The sequence below is a fragment of the Lonchura striata genome, chromosome 6 (genome assembly GCF_050655825.1).
Source record: "Lonchura striata isolate lonStrDom1 chromosome 6, ASM5065582v1, whole genome shotgun sequence".
NCBI lineage: Eukaryota > Metazoa > Chordata > Aves > Passeriformes > Estrildidae > Lonchura > Lonchura striata.
Genome location: NC_140708.1, coordinates 3145950 through 3164454, shown reverse-complemented (window position 1 = coordinate 3164454; position 18505 = coordinate 3145950). Strand labels below are relative to the sequence as shown.

General features: G+C 38.9%; 1 protein-coding gene across 8 annotated transcripts in view; it reads right to left on the bottom strand.

The window, feature by feature from the left end:
- The window catches only part of CTNNA3 (catenin alpha 3), a 426948-nt gene that overhangs the window by 368648 nt on the left and 39795 nt on the right, over positions 1–18505 (bottom strand). For all 8 annotated transcript variants that reach the window (XR_014956237.1, XM_085583117.1, XM_085583119.1 and 5 more), the window contains one exon: positions 18343–18462. Coding sequence is in view for 7 of the 8 variants with exons in the window: in XM_085583117.1 (XP_085439243.1) it covers positions 18343–18462 (120 nt within the window). In the remaining variant the exon portion in view is untranslated. The remainder of the gene's footprint in view (positions 1–18342; positions 18463–18505) is intronic.

The following is an 18505-nucleotide window of genomic DNA, read 5'->3' as shown; positions in this document are numbered from 1 at the left end:
CTTCTGCAGTAAGAATATTCAGTGCAAAGCCAGAGAACAAATGTACACCTGTACTGTTCCATTGTTATTAAATCATTTTTCACTGAACCACAGTTATGATTTAGCTTCTTTCCAGAGCAGCTTGACAGCTCAGATCAAAGTGGCATCCTGTGATAAAAATCCCACAAATGCGCTAAAGAACAACATCAGGTACTTGTCACAGTTTATGAACTTTAAGAAAAAAACACCAAATAAAAACCATGCACAAAACCTACAAGCACTACACACTATGAACTAGTGTTACAATAATTTGCTTTAACAATAAAAAATGCTAACAACATCACTGCATTTCTATAACTTGCAACCTTACATCCTTTCATTTGTTAGAGCAAGTCTAGCAGATCTGACAGCTGTTGTAACCACGTTTATCTAACCAAGTGTCAAGCCAGGGTTTTGTTTGTCTGATTAAACACAGACGTGCACAATAACTCCCTCTTTCCTAGAATGGAAGATTATAATAGTTAAAAAGTATTTTCTCAGTTGTCACTCTGTGCATGCACGTGTACTAACGGGAGTAATTTCCTACTAAACTTACTAATCTTACAGTTCTTTAGGACCACATAACAGATACTTTGATGTGTCTTTTGAGGCAGGGTCACTGGAAGGACTATGCAGCAGAGTTCAACTATCAAGTGACAGGTACATGGGGCTAAGAGGCAGATTTTATTTGTCACTTACTGGGCATTAATAGAGGAGGAAAATGCTTTGAGCACAGTACATACAAGGCAGGAGATGCAAGAATACCGTCTGTATCACTGCTCCTTGTTGCCAGAAATATCATGGAAGAAGAAATATCATTATGCAATGCATTTCAAAAATCTCTTTCTTGTCCTACCCCCTAAAATATTCTGAATTTTTACTGTTTTATTTTTAATCTTTACATAAAGAATTAAGATGCTTTAAACAAAAACACTGTTGAAAATGAAGGTCCAAAATGCTTTGTGTTCTAATAAAGCATGTCTAGAATCTCAAGCTCTGTTGTGAACCTGACTTCCACAAATTGTTGCTACCACTGGAAGGGCTAGTTAAGAGATTATTTCATCTTACAGACTAATTATCTTTTTGATCAGTCAACATGATTTTTAGCATTTACTTTTCATTACTGTAACTTTATTATTTATCAGGCATTTAAGTACCACCACCATTCTTTCTGTTCCCCTTTGTTTCAAAGCAGATATATCAAGACAGATCATGAAGTGACCCAGAGACTCCTTAAGTTCACATAATTCCATATCTGCTTCCAGTGCATAAAATTAAAAAAATTAAGAGCATTTAACATCACAGCACCCCTGTGAATGTCAGGAAGGACTTAGGAAGGAATCTTGTTTTGAACAGCTGACTGTGGTCTTGTTCAGTAAGTGACTGAGCTGTGCTAAACAGAACTTTCAAACTTGCTGCAGTTGATATTACCTTGACAACCAACATCAAAATGCAGCAATTCTACCTGGTCAAAACTCTTCCCTTCTCCTTCCCTGCCATTTTTTTTCTCCCTTTTCTAAAAAGTTTCTCAGAGACAAACTGTTAACAAAATTAAAATAATATTGTGTAAGCTACTTTCAATGGAAACACACTTTTAAAAATAAAATTATTTTCCAGGTTTTGTCAAGGTAAAAACTATTCATAAACTTCTAGAGAGCTCCTGCACCACTCCATGCATGTGAATCTACTCACACATTTAAACAGCTTTAGTGGATTAGGGTCATGAAGACAGATGCTTTAAGTCTCTGTACACAGAAGTCTCATTTGACTCAACAGGATATTTATCCACTAAAAAACTGCAGAACCAAAGCCATATGGCCTATTGGCTTGGATTACTGATTCATAAGAATATTGTCTTTTTACTCTCCTAAGGGTGAATTAACCCAGTGATGGAATATGACCCTAAGGAAATATTTGTGCCCAAAAGCACGAGCTAACTCTTTCAAAGCACAAAGTCTGTTCTTTCATAAGCATTCCTGAAGTAAAGCACTGGACTTCAGTCCAACAGTAAAAACAGTAAGAAATAATTTACATTATCAAAATATAATGTACTTACACCGGTTTGGTTTGTGTTCATTAGCACAGGATCCTAGAATGTCCCATGTTGGAAGGGACACACAAGAACCATCAAACCCCAACAAATCTAGACAGGGACATGAAAACAACCTCTTGCTTCAAGTACCCAGTTTGGAAGTCAGCTGTTCCATGATGCTAAGGTGGATTAACACAGGACCCCAGTAAGACTGCTTGTGTAAGTAATGCCTAAATCAGCAAACCATTAACAGTCCACAGGCTTCGCAGACAGAGAGGAATGGAAGTAAGAGTTCATGTTTCTAAGCAGATCTTAATGGTGTCATAAGTAAGTCTAAATCACTTATATCCCCACTAATATTCAACTTCATAGAAGTCCCACAATTCACTACTACACCAGCCTTCCCCAGTGCACTGTAACTCAGTGCTAGTATGACTGCCCTGTTAAAACAGTGTAGTTCTTCCAGTTTTCATCACTGAATTTCTTAGAATGAAGATGAATGTTGACTTGTGTAAACCTCCTGCTGCTCCTTACACCTGCCTTATGGTGCTCCCCTATTGCCCAGAGCATCTGCTTGTATTTTACCTTCAAAATGTACTGCTTCTTCACATTTTCCTTAATTATTAATTTATTATTCCTTAATAAATTCTTTGTAGAGTCAAATGATGAAAAACTGTAAGCCCAGCAAACTGCCTTTTTTTCCAATGGTAGATTTTGTAGTACCTGAAAAACTGCTCCACTTCATCCCCTTGAAACACTGGGGTTTTGTTTATCAATACTGTTTAATGCAACAATTTATTTCCCAGATGCAGAGGATATAATCTGAAAATAGGGAATACTTATAATCTAAGATTTATTCTGCCTGTATCTTCTAATTCCTTTCTGAATTTCTTACAACAGCATCATCCATATAATTAAATTCCCAAGAACATATAAACCATTAAAATATTATTACAAGAATTTGTAACATGCTAAATACCTACAGTAAATTCTGTAGAGTTTACCAGTATTGCAAAAAGACTAGTCATAAAAAGGTCACTTGAACCAGGTTTATCCTATTCAAATTATTCCAGACAAAAAATTAGTTTTTTCCAGATAGAAATGCATCTGTAACAGCATTCTATCTTCAATAAAGCTGACATGTGGCTTAGGCGTTTGCTATGAAAATGAAGTATTTTCTAACCATTCACAGGGAAGAAAGACCCTAATCTTAAGGGAAAAGCCCTACAGGCAAACAGTTAAAATATTGTGTGCCACAAGGCAAAAAGATGAAAATTAAAGGAGCAGTATATGCTTAGTATTTATGCAATATCATTAAATCTAATAATGACTATGCACAGTATTTGACAATAAGTTAACATAATCTAATGCTTTTGTAGGGTTGGGGAGGGGATGTGCGTGCTGGTTTTCAACAGTCATACACAACATATCATCCACAGAGCTTTCAAGGACCAGACTCTACAGGGAATTTACCCAGCTTTACTGCTCTCTGTTGTACTTCCAGCCCTCACACTTCAGCACCATTACAACAGCAAACTGCAGCTGCTAAAATGCAACAGCCAGGACAGTTTGCTAAATCACACAGTGGCACAGGGGGAGTGCCCCAGCTTGGTCTGGCAGCCTCCTCAGGCCCTCTGGAAATAAGTGGTGTTTACACACACCAAGTACCAGCAGAGCACTACTCACTCACACAGCTCCACCTCAGCATCACAAATATTCACAATTAGACGTGAGAAGCAAAAAACACAAGAGTGACAATTTCACCATAAGGAACACTGACAAAGACAGGGGATTACTTCCCTAGGCAAAACATAAGCATTCTGCTCATAGAAGCAAACCAGTGCTAGACTGGAATCCTTAGATAAGAACTCTTAACTTGGTCCAGTTACGTAGTTACATATCCTTTTTTTAATAGTTTGCATTTTAAGAGACTTTTCTTTGGGATCAGTTATTCAATACCACAAAAGCAAACTTAATAGGTAATGTACATGACAGGCAGTGTAAAACAAAACAGAAAATGTACACATTTCTTTGCACTGTCTCTGTTTTCAAATGCAGAAAGAGCAGCAAGTGTGTATCATAAAGCATTCAGCTCTCACAAAAAGAAGTAATTGTACAAATGCACTCAACGTCATTTCACTAAGCCACTGTCCAATTCATGGAGTACAAAGCTTATAGAAAACAGGTGTGATGACTACTAGAACTGTCCTAAAATCCTGTTCACAAACCACACCTAAAATTTCTAGTTTCTTCTTTAGAAACTGTACTAAAATAAGAACAGTGAATGATTCTCTGTAGCAGGGAATTATTGCCATTCACTCTTCCATTACAGTGCAGCAGCTGCATTAGTCTGTTCCTGTCATGACAGCATTGCACTGAACGGACATGATATGAAAATACAATTTTACATTTTCTACTACAAAAATAACTTTCCCACTGTGCCGCATAGAATCAATGTCTAAATGAATTGCAGCATACAGGTAAAACCCTGCCAATTAAAAAACTTCTCCAAGTCTCTACCCATCATCTACAGAAAGATTTAGTAGTGGAGGTGGCAGAAATTCTGTCTTATGACAACTCCATTACTTCCATAAGATATTTATTAGTGCAGCATGAACAGATCTACAACTACATAGCTGTGAGTTCTTTCAAGCTATACTAATCTATTCTATATTTTAAAAACCTATGGATTAGACATACTGGAAAAGAATTCATCTTCCAGGACAATTGCAAAACAACTGTGAAAAAGGATAAAAGCCTTTCCACTCAAACATGCTGGACTGACAATTGATTCTACCAAACTATTGAATTTTAAGTCATTTGGTCTGCCACTGCTGCATATTACAAAAAGAAAGCAGTGTACAGGGTTGCAGGAGAAAGTTTCTTCAGGCATAAAAAATACAAAAAGCAGCTTTATGATACTGCCTTTAACAAGCCCTAAGCCATAAACACATATAGAAAACAGTATTTATAAAGTCTATGCACTGTACTTTATTTAAAAGTATCTTGTACAGGAGAGATGTTCTATAAGACAGAGTCAAGGCCTGCACAGCACTGCATGGTAGCAGAATGAGACACAACAGGCATAAAATGAAAAAGATACAGGTTAGATAAAAGCAAAATCTTTTTCCCTGGAAGGACACCCCAACAGGGGAGCCAGTTGCCCAGAGGGGCTAAACAGTCTGATCCTCAGAAAATTTCAAGGCACGCCTGGATAAAGCTCTGAGTAACCTCAACTGACCCCTGAGCTGATCCAAGCTGAGCAGGAGGTTATACCAGGACCCTCATGAGGTCTCTTCCAAAAGAAATTATTCTGTAATTCTCTAATTACAAAGAGAAAGCAGAGGAACTGATAGCCATATATAAATCATTGTGACATTTTTGTGACATATAAAATAATATTGCAGCAAAATTATTATGCAAGGGCATAAAGTCTTTATACGAAGGTCCATAAACCATTCTTACAGTATGCATAAACACAGTAAAATTTATGTGCATGGTAAAAAGTCTAATTTAAAACTTTTATAAGATTTAACTAGTTACATTTTATTAGCATTGCTTCTTTGGAAAGAAGAGGATTAAGTATTACAATTAAGTACATCTTGCTAAGAGGCAAGTATGCATTTTATTATTTAAGTGATGTACATGCTTCAGCTTTTAACTTTGATTTTCTAACTAAATAAATTTTGTATATGCCAGAGAATTTTACAGAACAATTCCCACCAGTGCTAGCACTAGCACTGCCTCTACAGAACTCACATTTATCAATCTCAAAGGAAGCTCTATGTCAAACTACATCCTTAGACTAGGAGCACTTTCCATTTTGCTCCCCGTGTCCATCAATCTAATTTAACTACCAGAACAGCAAACGTGCTGCAATAACCTTAAACCCTGATTAATTTACGGCTAACCTCAATTCACCTAGATCCACCAGAAGAGGGATATTTTGTTGTGTGATTTTTGTGGTTTGGATTTTTTGTTTTGATTCTGTTTTTGTTTTGGTTTTTTGTTTTAAATGGTGTGAGATGTGCCTTAAGTGTTTTCATACCTGACCACACAGAACACGGGTCAGTTCCATCCCCGAGGCAGCTCTCTGAGAGCATGCAGTCATGTTCACACATGTATTTCCTACAGCTGTCAAATCTCTATCAGGAACTACTGGAAACAACAAGATCCTGGCAGAGCACTTCAGTTTCACAGGACACATGCACAACGCAATATCCATAAAATAAAAAAAAAAACAAAAAAACTTATATGGATCAGACTAATATTTAGTAAAGCATCCTTGAAGGATGGAACACCTCCTAAAGACCCAACAAGAAAAACCAACATTTTAGCAGGCCATGTTGCAATAAGACAATGGGTAATGATTTTAAACTAAAAGGGAATAAATTTAAGAGTAGACAGAAGGATGAATTTTTGTACAAAGAGGGTGAAACACCAGCACAGGTTGCCCAGAAAGGCAGCAGATGGCAATCCCTAGAAACATTCATGCTAAGGTTGGCCAGGGCTCTGAGCCCTGTAGCTGGAGATGTCCCTGCTCACTGTAGGGGAGTTGGACTAGATAGCCTTTACAGGTCCCTTCCAACCCAAAGCCCTCTGAGATTCCATGACCCTTCACTTGTGAACAGGAGCAGGCCCATCACAGCTGCCTCCAAGAATAGTGATGAATGCACCGGGTCAGGCTTTTCTGCTTGGGGTTTTAGAGGATTTGCTGCTGTAGAACTTGGGCCATCAGTGATCCAGGCTGGAGGAGCAGGTGTGTGGGCAGCAGCCCTGCAGCTCACTCCACAGTGGCACCCAGGGCACACTGGCTGCCCAGGACCACACAGTGTACACTCATGGGGGATGGTGGCTCAGCTCCGCTCCCTCCCTGCTTCCCACAGGGAGCGAGAGGTACCAGCGCTCACTACTAAAAGCAGTGACAAAATTATCTAATAAAGTCAGTGAATGAAGGATATAGAGAGAATTTATTCAAGTTGCATTAAATTAAAATACTTATCTTAAAATACTTATCTTCTTTGGAGGACCCCAGCATTGTTCACATCTTTTTCGTATATTATTAATGTCTATATTTTATTTTCAGAATTGTTTTTTCTCCCTCCCTTGAAAATGCTTTAATTTTGTAACTATCAGAAGCATCTGTCATTTCTCCCCTAAACTATTAAAGGCACTTAGAATAAGAATACATTGCCTTTCTAGACTATCATTACTACTGAGGTAAGATTCATGTAGCATGCAGGCACAGGTACACACACTTCTTTAAATTCATCTCCATCTGTTCTAACCTTTTCAAGATTCTTAACAGCTTCTCAGCTAGCTCTTTGCAATTCTAATGAACCATTTTCCAAAGCAAATAAAAACCTCCCCATTTCATTTTCACTAAGTCAAGAAGGTGGACAAGGCCAGGATCAAGAGCTCTTTAGCAAGCCTTTAATTATTGTTCTCACCAACTCCCTTCCCTGACCACCCAGGTTCAACTCTCTTCACACCACAGCAGGGAATACACCCACCATTCCTGCTGGAAAGCAGTTCACTTCTCCCACAGACACTCCCAGTGATTTCAATGGGAAAAGGCTCAAGTGGAGAAGGATTTGGCTATCATTTTACTTGTGTTTAAAAAATATAACCTACCCGTAAAATTGGGGGGGCAGGAAATAGAGGAGTAATAGTCGTCCTTATATTGTCTCTGTACCTATCCTCTCTAATCCTCTCTATTAATTTACCAATAAAATATCATCAACATCTCCAAGATTTTGGTCTGCAATCAAATTTTAGTTACAGGGAACTTAGCTCTCCATTTAGGTTCATATCCTTGACATACAAAGTCCTGCTCTAAGAATGCTGGCTTTTAGTGAAAATGTCACTTTTGCCAGGAATTTTACCCAGAGACCAGTACATCTGTTATTTGTCTATGAATTAATAATCAGTAAGAAACTTGATTGAAAAGCTGCAAAAACTTTTCAGATCCTGAAATAATTTATTGACCTCTACTAACTTAGCAGAAGAGGCGAAATGCTGCAGTATTTTTTTAAGATAACCAAAAATACCCTGCACTTCAGACATCTTCTGCAGGAACTGCTCAGACACCTCCTTCCCAGCTCCCAGGAACAAAAGAAGCAATCATCACTAGGAGATCATAGCCTCCAGTTCTCTTTACCTGAAAAGATGTAACACTGTACTCTTTGGCTATGTGGTCTCTTAATTTTTTTCCACCTTAGTTGAATCCAGTGCTGAATTTCATAACTGCAGATAACATAAGCTGATAAATGCCCTTGGGGTTGTTTTTTCTTTGCAATCATTTGTGATCTAGCTAAAATAAACTAAACTGTGGTACAGTTTGTACTTCTCTCTCCCACAAATCAAAAAGGATCAGCCTTCCTCCAGTGCTAACCAGCCAAGTTACAGCTAAAATCAAGATAATTGTTGTTTCATATATAAATCTTGACTGAAGTAAGATTTTATTACATACTATCTCTTGTTCTTACAAAGTTAGATCCATGGTTAAATTAATGCAGAAAAAACTCAAACATTCTTACTCATGGAAATAAACAAATTTAAATTGGACATAAGAAAGCTTTCACTGTCCCGCCAGCAGAATTTATTGTTATGAGCTATAAAAGCACTGTTACAAGTGTCAAAAATCTTACCTACAAATAAAGTTTTTTTCCATAATGACCATCTATAAAGGCCCAACTTCACTAAATCACATGAAGGCAAACTTCAATGCAGATCAGCTGAGTAATAGCCATTGATAGCTGAAAAGTAACCAGAAGCAGCACTCTCAAACCATGGAGAAATGAAAATACAGCCTCATGTTCTAAAAAAAGCTAGACAGCAAATAAACAAAAATATTAGAGCCTGCTGAGCCCCACCAAGCAAGGCCAAGGTCTGACTGCTCTCCCAAACTATGATGAGAAAAAGAGCCAGTGATGACAAGCCTACATATCACAGACAATCAGATGCATTTTGGCTGGGTTGTGACAACAACCTGAAACTCCAGAGGGATGGAAAGGAGGAAGTTAAGGCCAGGAGGGCCAAAATTAGGTTGGGGCAGTGCCCTCTGTCATGACCCATCCTCTGTCCTCCTTCCTGCATGCACAATATCCCTGTGTCTGTCCAAACATGCACACATTCCAGCTCTTCCTGGTGAACCCCCAGACCCTGCATGAACACCTCCCTGACAGCATGGTGCTGTTCATGCATGGACAGCCAGGAAAACAGGAGACAGCATCTGGGAGGGCAGGACTGGTATGTTGGTTTGAATCTAATATGATAAGCACCTTTCTGTGAGCAAAATGAATGAGTCAATACCTTTAGAATGCACCAACAGCAATGAGGTGTGGATGACAGATGACAAAGGCTTGGAGAATAAGGAGACAAAGTAAGCAAAAAGTGATGCAGAACAACTGGGTAAGAGATTTAAGTGCTAAATTACTAGAATGAGTTTTAGAGGGAAATTGCACATGGGATTATGCAAATGAAAAATACAGAATGAAACTTGATGCAGAACGTGCAGGACAAAGGGCAGGAGTGTGTACAGAAGCGACAATATAAAAAGAAGGACTAAGTGGCCAACTTGACAAGGTCTCAGACTAAAAAGTAGGAATATTGTCCTGGACTAATGAATAATTTGTCAGAGTATGGAACAGTGATTTCTCTCTGTGCAGCATTGTTCCATCTTAGCCAGAACAGCTGAAATCCAAAAGCTGAATGATTACCAAGGGTCAGAACCCTCATAAACAGAGCTAACAAGTTCTTCCCCCACAGCAAGGTTGTGAGCCAGGGAAAAGCTAAGAAGCTCCCTGGTACATAATCCTAACTGGTTACAGAACCCGAGTTTCACAGGAGACAGAGATCCCCACTTCTACCTCCTAACCTGCTACCACATGAGGGAAGAATACACTACACCCTACACAAAATTCAAGTTTTTCATTTCCTATGGTGATGTTCTGAAGAATGGCCAAGTACTATGGCCACAGTAAGTGCACCACAAGCTCAGCCTTCAGATAAAGACAGCAAGACCCAATTGCTCCTGGCAGAGTCTGCCTTGGCTGCTGCCTGCTACGAGTTCCTGGAGCAAACACATCAGGAACAGTGCTCCTCCAGGATTTGTCCATCATTCCCAAGCATTATCATTCCCAACCATTTTCCATTCACAGCTCAGTTATTTTGCGAGGCTTTGCACTTCATCTAATCTGATTTTTACGAAGCACCAGAGAATCATTTTACATGGGAATTTATTTTTCTGTGAGAAGCTGGTGTATGTCTGTCAGGCTGGGATCAATACAATATAACATTTCCCTCAGATAACTCTTTCATGAACTACTATTACTGTCATTTTCACCAGGACATAGCATCATTCATTAGCCACACTTTAGTAATCAGAGCTCTGCATTCCAAACTGTTATTGCACTTCTAACTTGCATCCTTTCAGCATCTAAATAGCAGTTTTTCTCATACTAAGAAAAAAAAGCACAAAAAATAACCCAATCCCCAAACAAAAAAAAACCTCTCACCACAAACAAAAACAGTATCTCAGACTATATGGTGCATACTGTCTCTGAGCCTGTAAAAATGTCAGTTGTCCTCAGACTGAACTTTTTACCTAGTCTGACATAAATCTGTTATAGCCTGAAACAAGGAACTTCAAATATCCATAGAACTTTACTGGCAAGTCCTTTTACACCTATAAATCTTTAACTCTTGGATGGAGGCATTTAGTGAGGTCCTCCAGTACATCTGGTACTAAGAGGCTTGCTGAAGGTCACACAAGATACCTGTGAGAAAGCAAATCTAAAAATGTTTACAAGACATTTATATACGTATCTCCCACTTCTCTTTTTTCCTTTATGATTCAGTAAAGAGTTTTTTTTATAGCTACCACTCACTACTGCTCCAGGTCATTTAATTCTAAAAAATTAAAGAAAAGAATGTGAAATCAAAATAGTACATACATCACTTTTATAGTGTTCAACAAAAGAAGCATCCTCTCTAAATCTTGCTTTTTCTGTAGAATATGCAGATATGTTACTTCCCAGAAAATTAAGGGATGTATTTTCTCCTTCAATTATGGCTAAGAATCGTATATCACTTTACTAGGTGATGATTTCAACCCATAAATACATACAAAGCTGTAGACCTAGGAGAGGGACAAAGAACTCAGCACAGTCTTTGAAAATAACGTTCCTCAATTATTTCCAGAGATAGGAAATCTGTTGAGGCAGCCGGTTGGGGCTCTGATGGCTCAACCTGGATGCCACAACCTTCCCAGAGAGAGGTCCCACAGGACACAACTTTCTAGGGGTCTCAGGCAGTCCTTCAGCCACCAGGTAACGTCAGCAAGGGGCAGGGAGCCCAGCTCTTAGCAGTGATTTCAGCTCTGCCTTGAGAGATGTACCCTGGCCAACACAGGGACAAAGACTGGAGCACCAAGAAGCTATTCTGCAGAGGCAGCCTTTATTCCAGCACCCTGCCAAGGACACCAGTGACGACAGCCCCCTGCTGAACAGGGCAGAAACTGGGGTTTTTATGAGGAAAAGCAGGGGTGGTACAAAGGGGGAAAAAACAATTGGTCCCAAAGAATCTACATGGGGTTCCAAAGGATGCTGGGAACTCGCCATGACCAATGAGAATTTCTCACTCCAGGAGGGTTTGGGAAGATCTTATCATAGCCCATTCAAGGGATACGTCTCCAAGGGAGAGGGTTGGCACATCTATCTTTCTCCACAACTCCTCCTTTTGTATTTAATAAAAAGGCATCCCCAAGAGCTCTTTTAAAGCAATGTAAAAGGCACAGGAACATAAGTAACACAGTAAGAATCACAATAAAAATCCATAAAATACCCTTAACCAAAGATGAAATCCATCCAGTTAATCCCCAGTGTGCAAAAAGTTCATTGACCTATTCAGGGTTGCTCTCCACTTTTATGTCCTTTATTTATGTTTATGTCTTTTACTTATGTTCCTTCAGTTTCTGGATGTTTGTGTGGATGAATTTTGAGTGCAAAGAAAGGTTGAAGCAGCACATCCCCTCAAAATCCCAGCAGCCATGTCCGTGGGCAAGCAGTAGAAAGTCCACTGCCACGCAATTTTGTAGGGACATGTGTCTGTTAAGTCTCCTCATCCCTTCCCAGAAGTCAGCACTTAGACCTCATCCAAACAGAAATACTACCTCCCGTGCACAACTATCAAAGTGTTATGTTTTATAACATTTATAAGATTTGATTGTAACAAAGGAGGAACTATGTGAAATTCTGAAAGCCACTGCAGTTTAATGCTGGCTCTCTTGGAGAGGCATGACAAAAACCTGCCAAATAAACAGCAATGTGTTCCATATGGAGTGGGCTGAATGAACCATCCAGCGATGAGACAGAACTCAGGGGCTGATGACAACACTGCTGAACACTCCTTGCTACCAAAATCCACTGTGAGAGAATGGAGCTCTGCATCACAACGGGACACTGAAAGGGAACAAACCTGACCAGTCCTTTCTCAAGGACAGAAAAAAAGCAATTGGTTCAGTCAGCTACGCTTAGATTCCTGAGGAAAAGAGTTACAGCAAATAATGAAAGACACTATTTTATTCATCTAGAAATAAATCCAGGAATGAGTAACAGCCACCAGTTTTGTCCAGATCAAGTCTTGCCAAATTAGTCTGGGTTGGTAGTCATAGGATTAGTAGCAAGTATCTCATAATATGACTAGATTCTGACATCCTTCACAGGACTTTTACATAAATAAATGGGAAAATTTGGTTAAATTTCTCTGGAATCAATGGAGACTTCAGAACAGTTACCAATGATTCCAAGCAACTACAGAAATGCATTAAATCATTTTCTACAGGGGTCTGTTTTGGTTGCCTCACTATGAAGCATAACTTGGATAAGAAAAAAGAGGAAGAGGACGAGGAATTCCTGAGAGAGAGGGAGGACAAGGAACCATCAGGGCACTGTAGGGCAGGATCTGAACTCACAGTAATGTTCAAAAATAGGTGTGCTTCTCTCACACAGGATACATTAAGGACGAGCACAAGTCATCACATGTAGGCAGGAACAGGCAGCTGCACAATGTATGATTTGAAACAACCTAAGAGGAAACACTTCAGAGGAAAGTGAAAAGGCTCACCTTAGTCCTGCAGTATAAAACTGCAGCAGTTCTGTTTTTTCCCTTGAGACACTGCTGCCTAACAAAATACTGCAACTGTCATCTCACTGAGATAACCACCCAACACATCAAATTTCATATAGGAGACATACATGGTACCACAGCAAATGTTCATGTGCAAAGTAAGTGGTGTATCCAAGTCCCCCATGGAATGCACTCAAAATTCTCTACAGCTTTTTAAGTCATGCCCTTTTAACATTACATAGTTGTCTCTGTAATTTAAATTTCCAGCCAAAGCTCTCATTTCCTTCCCACTGTAGCACTCAAATTTGTTTTGTTTGTTTGCTGTTAAATTACCTGGTGACTTCTGAGTTGAATGTAAAGCATCATCTATCCTTGGCTCCCAAGACATTTCAGCTACATTTATCAGAGACACGACTAGACTGGCATCTTTTATCCAAACTGCTGACATCTTGGGCACAGCCAAAACTAATTCAGTTTCATAGAAACAGCAATAGTCTGAGCTTTGAAAGGTTAGGGGAGGCATGACTTTTTTACTCAGAGGTTTAGCATCCATGCAAAGACAGAAGAATTGCACAAATGGACTACAAATTAAAATCATTCAAGCCTGGAATAGACAGACACAAATCTAACTGAACAAGGGAGCTGCTGAAACTATGGCACAGGCAGGGGAAATGTTGATATGAAACTCTTCCCCCTACAACTCTGAATACATATAAAAAAGAATATGAGCACTTCCAGGTGAGCAGGGAAAAGCAAAAACCCCTTCACCCATTAAGCAAGCCATGGAGATACACAGGACAGAAAGAAGCAAGGACCAAATGACAGAGCTATAATTATGAAATTACCAAAACAAGTCAGGTGGCTGAGAACAGAATTGTCATAATTTTTCACTCTTAGCTACTGAGACTAATTTGTTGTTTGCTTTTTTTAAAAAATGAATGCATAAATCAACTATTTTAATTACACAACAACATGATAGATGTTGTTCCTATGTCAAAGGGAGATAAGCAGCTACAATACTGGAAATATAACCTATAGTCTCATTTTATAATCAATACTGTGTGACTACATATTAAAGCAGAAAACAAAAGAAGGCATTTTCAGAAATCTAATGGACTTAAATGCCTGTATGTCCTTAAAATTACTCTGGAGTAAAGTACAAGGTTTCTTTGAAAATTCCTGAATAAGATCTCAACACATCCAACCCTAAAATCTAAAAGATTAGAGAGTGTTAGAGTGGTAAATACGAAAGAGAAGAAATTCACCCATTTGTTAATCCAGGATGGCAATTCAGAAGACATAATTCTGCCTTTACCCTCCAACAAACAACCAAATGTACTGTCATTCTTAAGTCTGGAGGGGGAAAAAAAGTGAATTCTCATTCAAATTCGTTCAGTAGCACAAGCCACAGAAAGATCCATAATTCCTGCCCTTTAATTTGCATCTCAGCTATTTCACATCTTTTCAAAAGGCATGGATAATGGACAGAATGGCTACAAGCCGTGATTAATGTACTGCACCCCTTAACTAACTCCTCTCAGTAGTTAATGGTCAAAAAAGTTCATTTGTTTTGTGGTTTGAACTTGTCTGACTTCCATCCATTGGCTCTTATCATATTTCTGTGTACTAAAATAAAGTTTTAGTTAAGTACCTCTATTCCTGACATTTCTAAGCCATAACCTTTTCCAGATAACTTAAGGAGCTGGAGTTATGCAGCGTTCCATCATCATGCTTGTTTTCTTGACAACAAATAAGTCACCCTGAACTCCCTCCAATTATCAGCATACTTTTAAGGCGTTTGCCACAAAAAAAACCTGCCAGTTGGTAAGTGATAATCTCTTTCAAAAACTTGTCTCCAGCTGCTGGAGTGGAGCACTGTGCTGGTTTTGGTTGGGGTATAGTTAATTTTCGTCATGCCAGTCTGGGCTGTGCTTCACACCTGGATCTGTGCTGGAAGCAGTGCTGGTAGCACAGGGACATTTTGGGCATTGCTGAGCAGAGCTCACACAGAGCCAAGGCCTCCTCTGCCTCACCCAACCCACCAGTGAGGAGCTGGGAGGGGACACAGCCAGGACAGCTGACCCCAAGGGATATCCCAAGGGATATCCCAGCCATGTGGGGCCATGCTCAGCACACAGAGCTGGGGGGAGGAGAAGGAGGAAGGAGGACATTCAGGGTGATGGAGTTTGTCTTCCCCGGTCACTGTCACATGTGATGGGGCCCTGCTCTCCTGGGGATGGATGAACACCTGCCCAGCCATGGGAAGTGGGGAATCAGTTCCTTGTTCTGCTTTCCTTTTATGTATAGCTTTTGCTTTGTCTGTTAAAATGACTTTATCAACCCACAAGTTCTCACTTTCACTCTTCTGATTCTCTCCCACCAAAGCAAACAACAAAAGGTGAAAAATAAAAGTGCATTTAATCCACTTTAACAAAAAGAAGTATCATCTGACTGAAGAAGCAAGTCTTCATTCAAAATTAAAACTTTCAATATGCAAATTTGACTTGTACGATCATGAAGGCAGCTGCTACTGATAACAAGGGACTGTGTGAAACCGAGTGGGCAATGGCTCTGCTCCACGTTCTGGAAGCACTATTTCCCATGAGCAAAGTAAATCACTGTGTGCCCTGTAAGGATCTTTGATACAGCCCTTATCTCCTTCAGTTTCCAACACAACTTCTTAGAATATTTTTAAACATAACAAATATCAGAAAGAAATCCTAAAATGATTTTTTAAATGGATAAACCAAAATTATTTCCCATAGATTTATTCATTCCCAATTGTGTGTCCTTTAACACACAATTTCCTTGAGGGCATACAATCAACATCAAACAAGCAAACCTTAAATTAGAATACTTTACAACAGGATACTGCTTTTGTGTGTATGCACATACTAAAGTCCTGTTGTCAACTATAAGATGACACATTGATGGAGGCTTCTAGTCAAAAATTGAATGTATTTGGATTACAGCCAGCACTGCTACAGGCATCCTAAAAGCACTGTTAGCTCTAAGAACAGCAGCAACAGTGGCAATTTTTCAGTTTGACAGGTGCTAAATACCACTGAACTTTACTGTAAGTCCATTTTTTTTTACAGCTATTGCCAACTCACCTTAAATGACCTTACAGTTTATCAATTATAATAAACAGCCTTAAATCAGTGCTGTTCCAGCTGAACACTATATGGACAACTTCCCCTCAATAGCAACAAAGACCCATGTAAGAGAAAAGGAAGTGTGAACCTACCACAGCATCCCAAGAGCAGAGCTGGGATCTATCACTAAGTCCCAACTTATCCCCAAGTGCTTTAACATTTTGTCCTCTCACTTCTCCTGAAAACATTAATATTGCAAAGGTGGTAATAGTTAGGTTGATACAAACTAATGTAAACTTTACTTAGCTTTTACTGGAAACATTCCACGAAGTCACAGAGCAAGAAAATAAGTTTTAGTACTCATTGTGGCATGTAGCTGTTCTTTTTTGTCACATTTCAGAGATGAGAAAGTATCAAGGAAATTAAAAGCTTGTTTTAATTCAAAGGAATTGCCAGACTATCTCCTGGACAAGAAAGAAAATCTACATTTCTCAAATGAAGGCATATCTTGGGCCATTTCAAAATGGCAGCCTAGCTATAAACACATATTCTCAACCCAAAGGAATTTCTCTAGTGGGTGCTGCCCAACCATCACCCCAAACAAGTTTGCCCTTTATAGATGTTTGGTCTAGATTTATTAATCAGAGCTGAGGCAGGACATTTTGAAAACCCTTTAAAAAGCCCAGCTTTGATTTCCCATCTGTCCTATAAACTTCCCCAACTAAGAAGTACATTGCTATATTGCACTTCATGGCTCATGTCTGAAGAAAAGGTAAAGAAGCAGATAACTGTACTTCTTACAAAAGCAACATTCACTGCTTTCAGCATATAAACCACTTATTTTACCACCAACAGATTCACACAGACTGTATACAAACGTTTGTCTCCAAACATATGTGGTTACTCAGCATTTTGCCAGAAGAACTATGAATATATCTATAACCTAATACAAGTGCATATAAATTATTATCAATTAAATGTGTTACCAATTAAAAGTGTTATCAATTAAACATAGTATCAATTAAACACTCCATAAACGTGTCCCAAATTCACAACAGCTTCAGTGTCAAAGCAGGTCAGTGATTTCTGCACATTAATCCAACCAATTCTCAATCTTTTCACAAAAAGGCTGCTTTCTTTTTAAAACTGGACAAAATTCAAAGCACCTTCTACACTAAACACATACATACATGCACTTTTCAAATCCCTCACTGCAGGTTCTTCAGCAAGTTCTACTGAAATGAAAATCTCAGTATCAACAAGCAGGTAAAACACTCCTGACCATAACCACGTAACTACTGCTCAGATAAACAATGCACATTAACTAAGACACAGGTAATCTAATCAATTACCTGACCTAAAGAGCTGCAAGTGATCTGCCCCAAGCCCATGAACTGTTTGGCAACACTGACACCAAGTGACAGAATTCAGGAAAACACAAACCACCCCACATAGAAATGTTACAGCTATTTACGCTCATGCTGTGGAAGAGGTAAAGTCTTATTTTATCATCAAGAGAAGAAAATTAGTGAATACCCATAATGAGAGCTGATATTTTCACATAAGGTATGTATAAGTGACAGAATATACAACATTAAACACGTGTTAACAATTCAAATTTGAACACAAGTCAAATACCATGTGCACTTCAAAGTTTGATGCATACTAACCTCACAATTCACTACTAAAGGAGAAAAAAATTAGTGGTTTGCATGCATATGAAGTATTGGATTCCATTAACTTAGGTGAATTTGGTTGATTTTTCAAGTAAAAGATTACAAATAGTACCTCTACACGCTTCCATTTAGAAAATTACGTGTTAATGCAACTTTTAATGTCTGCTAAGTCTCACTTACTTGTTTTGCCTGTGCTTCTCTCTGCTGAAAAACCAAAACCCAGCAGTCCAGCATCATATGCAGACTTAACTCGCCCCTGCTGCCTTACATGACACTGCACAAAGCCCCAGACCCAACTGACAGAACAGTAACTCCATCAAATACAGCGGTTTTACCACCCACCCTCTTTATGCCCAGCATTCTGTCTTCTTACAAGCTTCCGTGGTCTTACCTGCTGACGTTTGTATGCCAAGTAATCAAGATTTTCCAGATCTTTTTGAAACTTTTGGTAAGTTTTCTGTAGATCCGATTTACTGGATACATTTCTTAAAGATTCAAATGTTCTTTGAAACTGTGAAGGAAAATAAAAAAAACAAAGCCAACAAAAAAATATC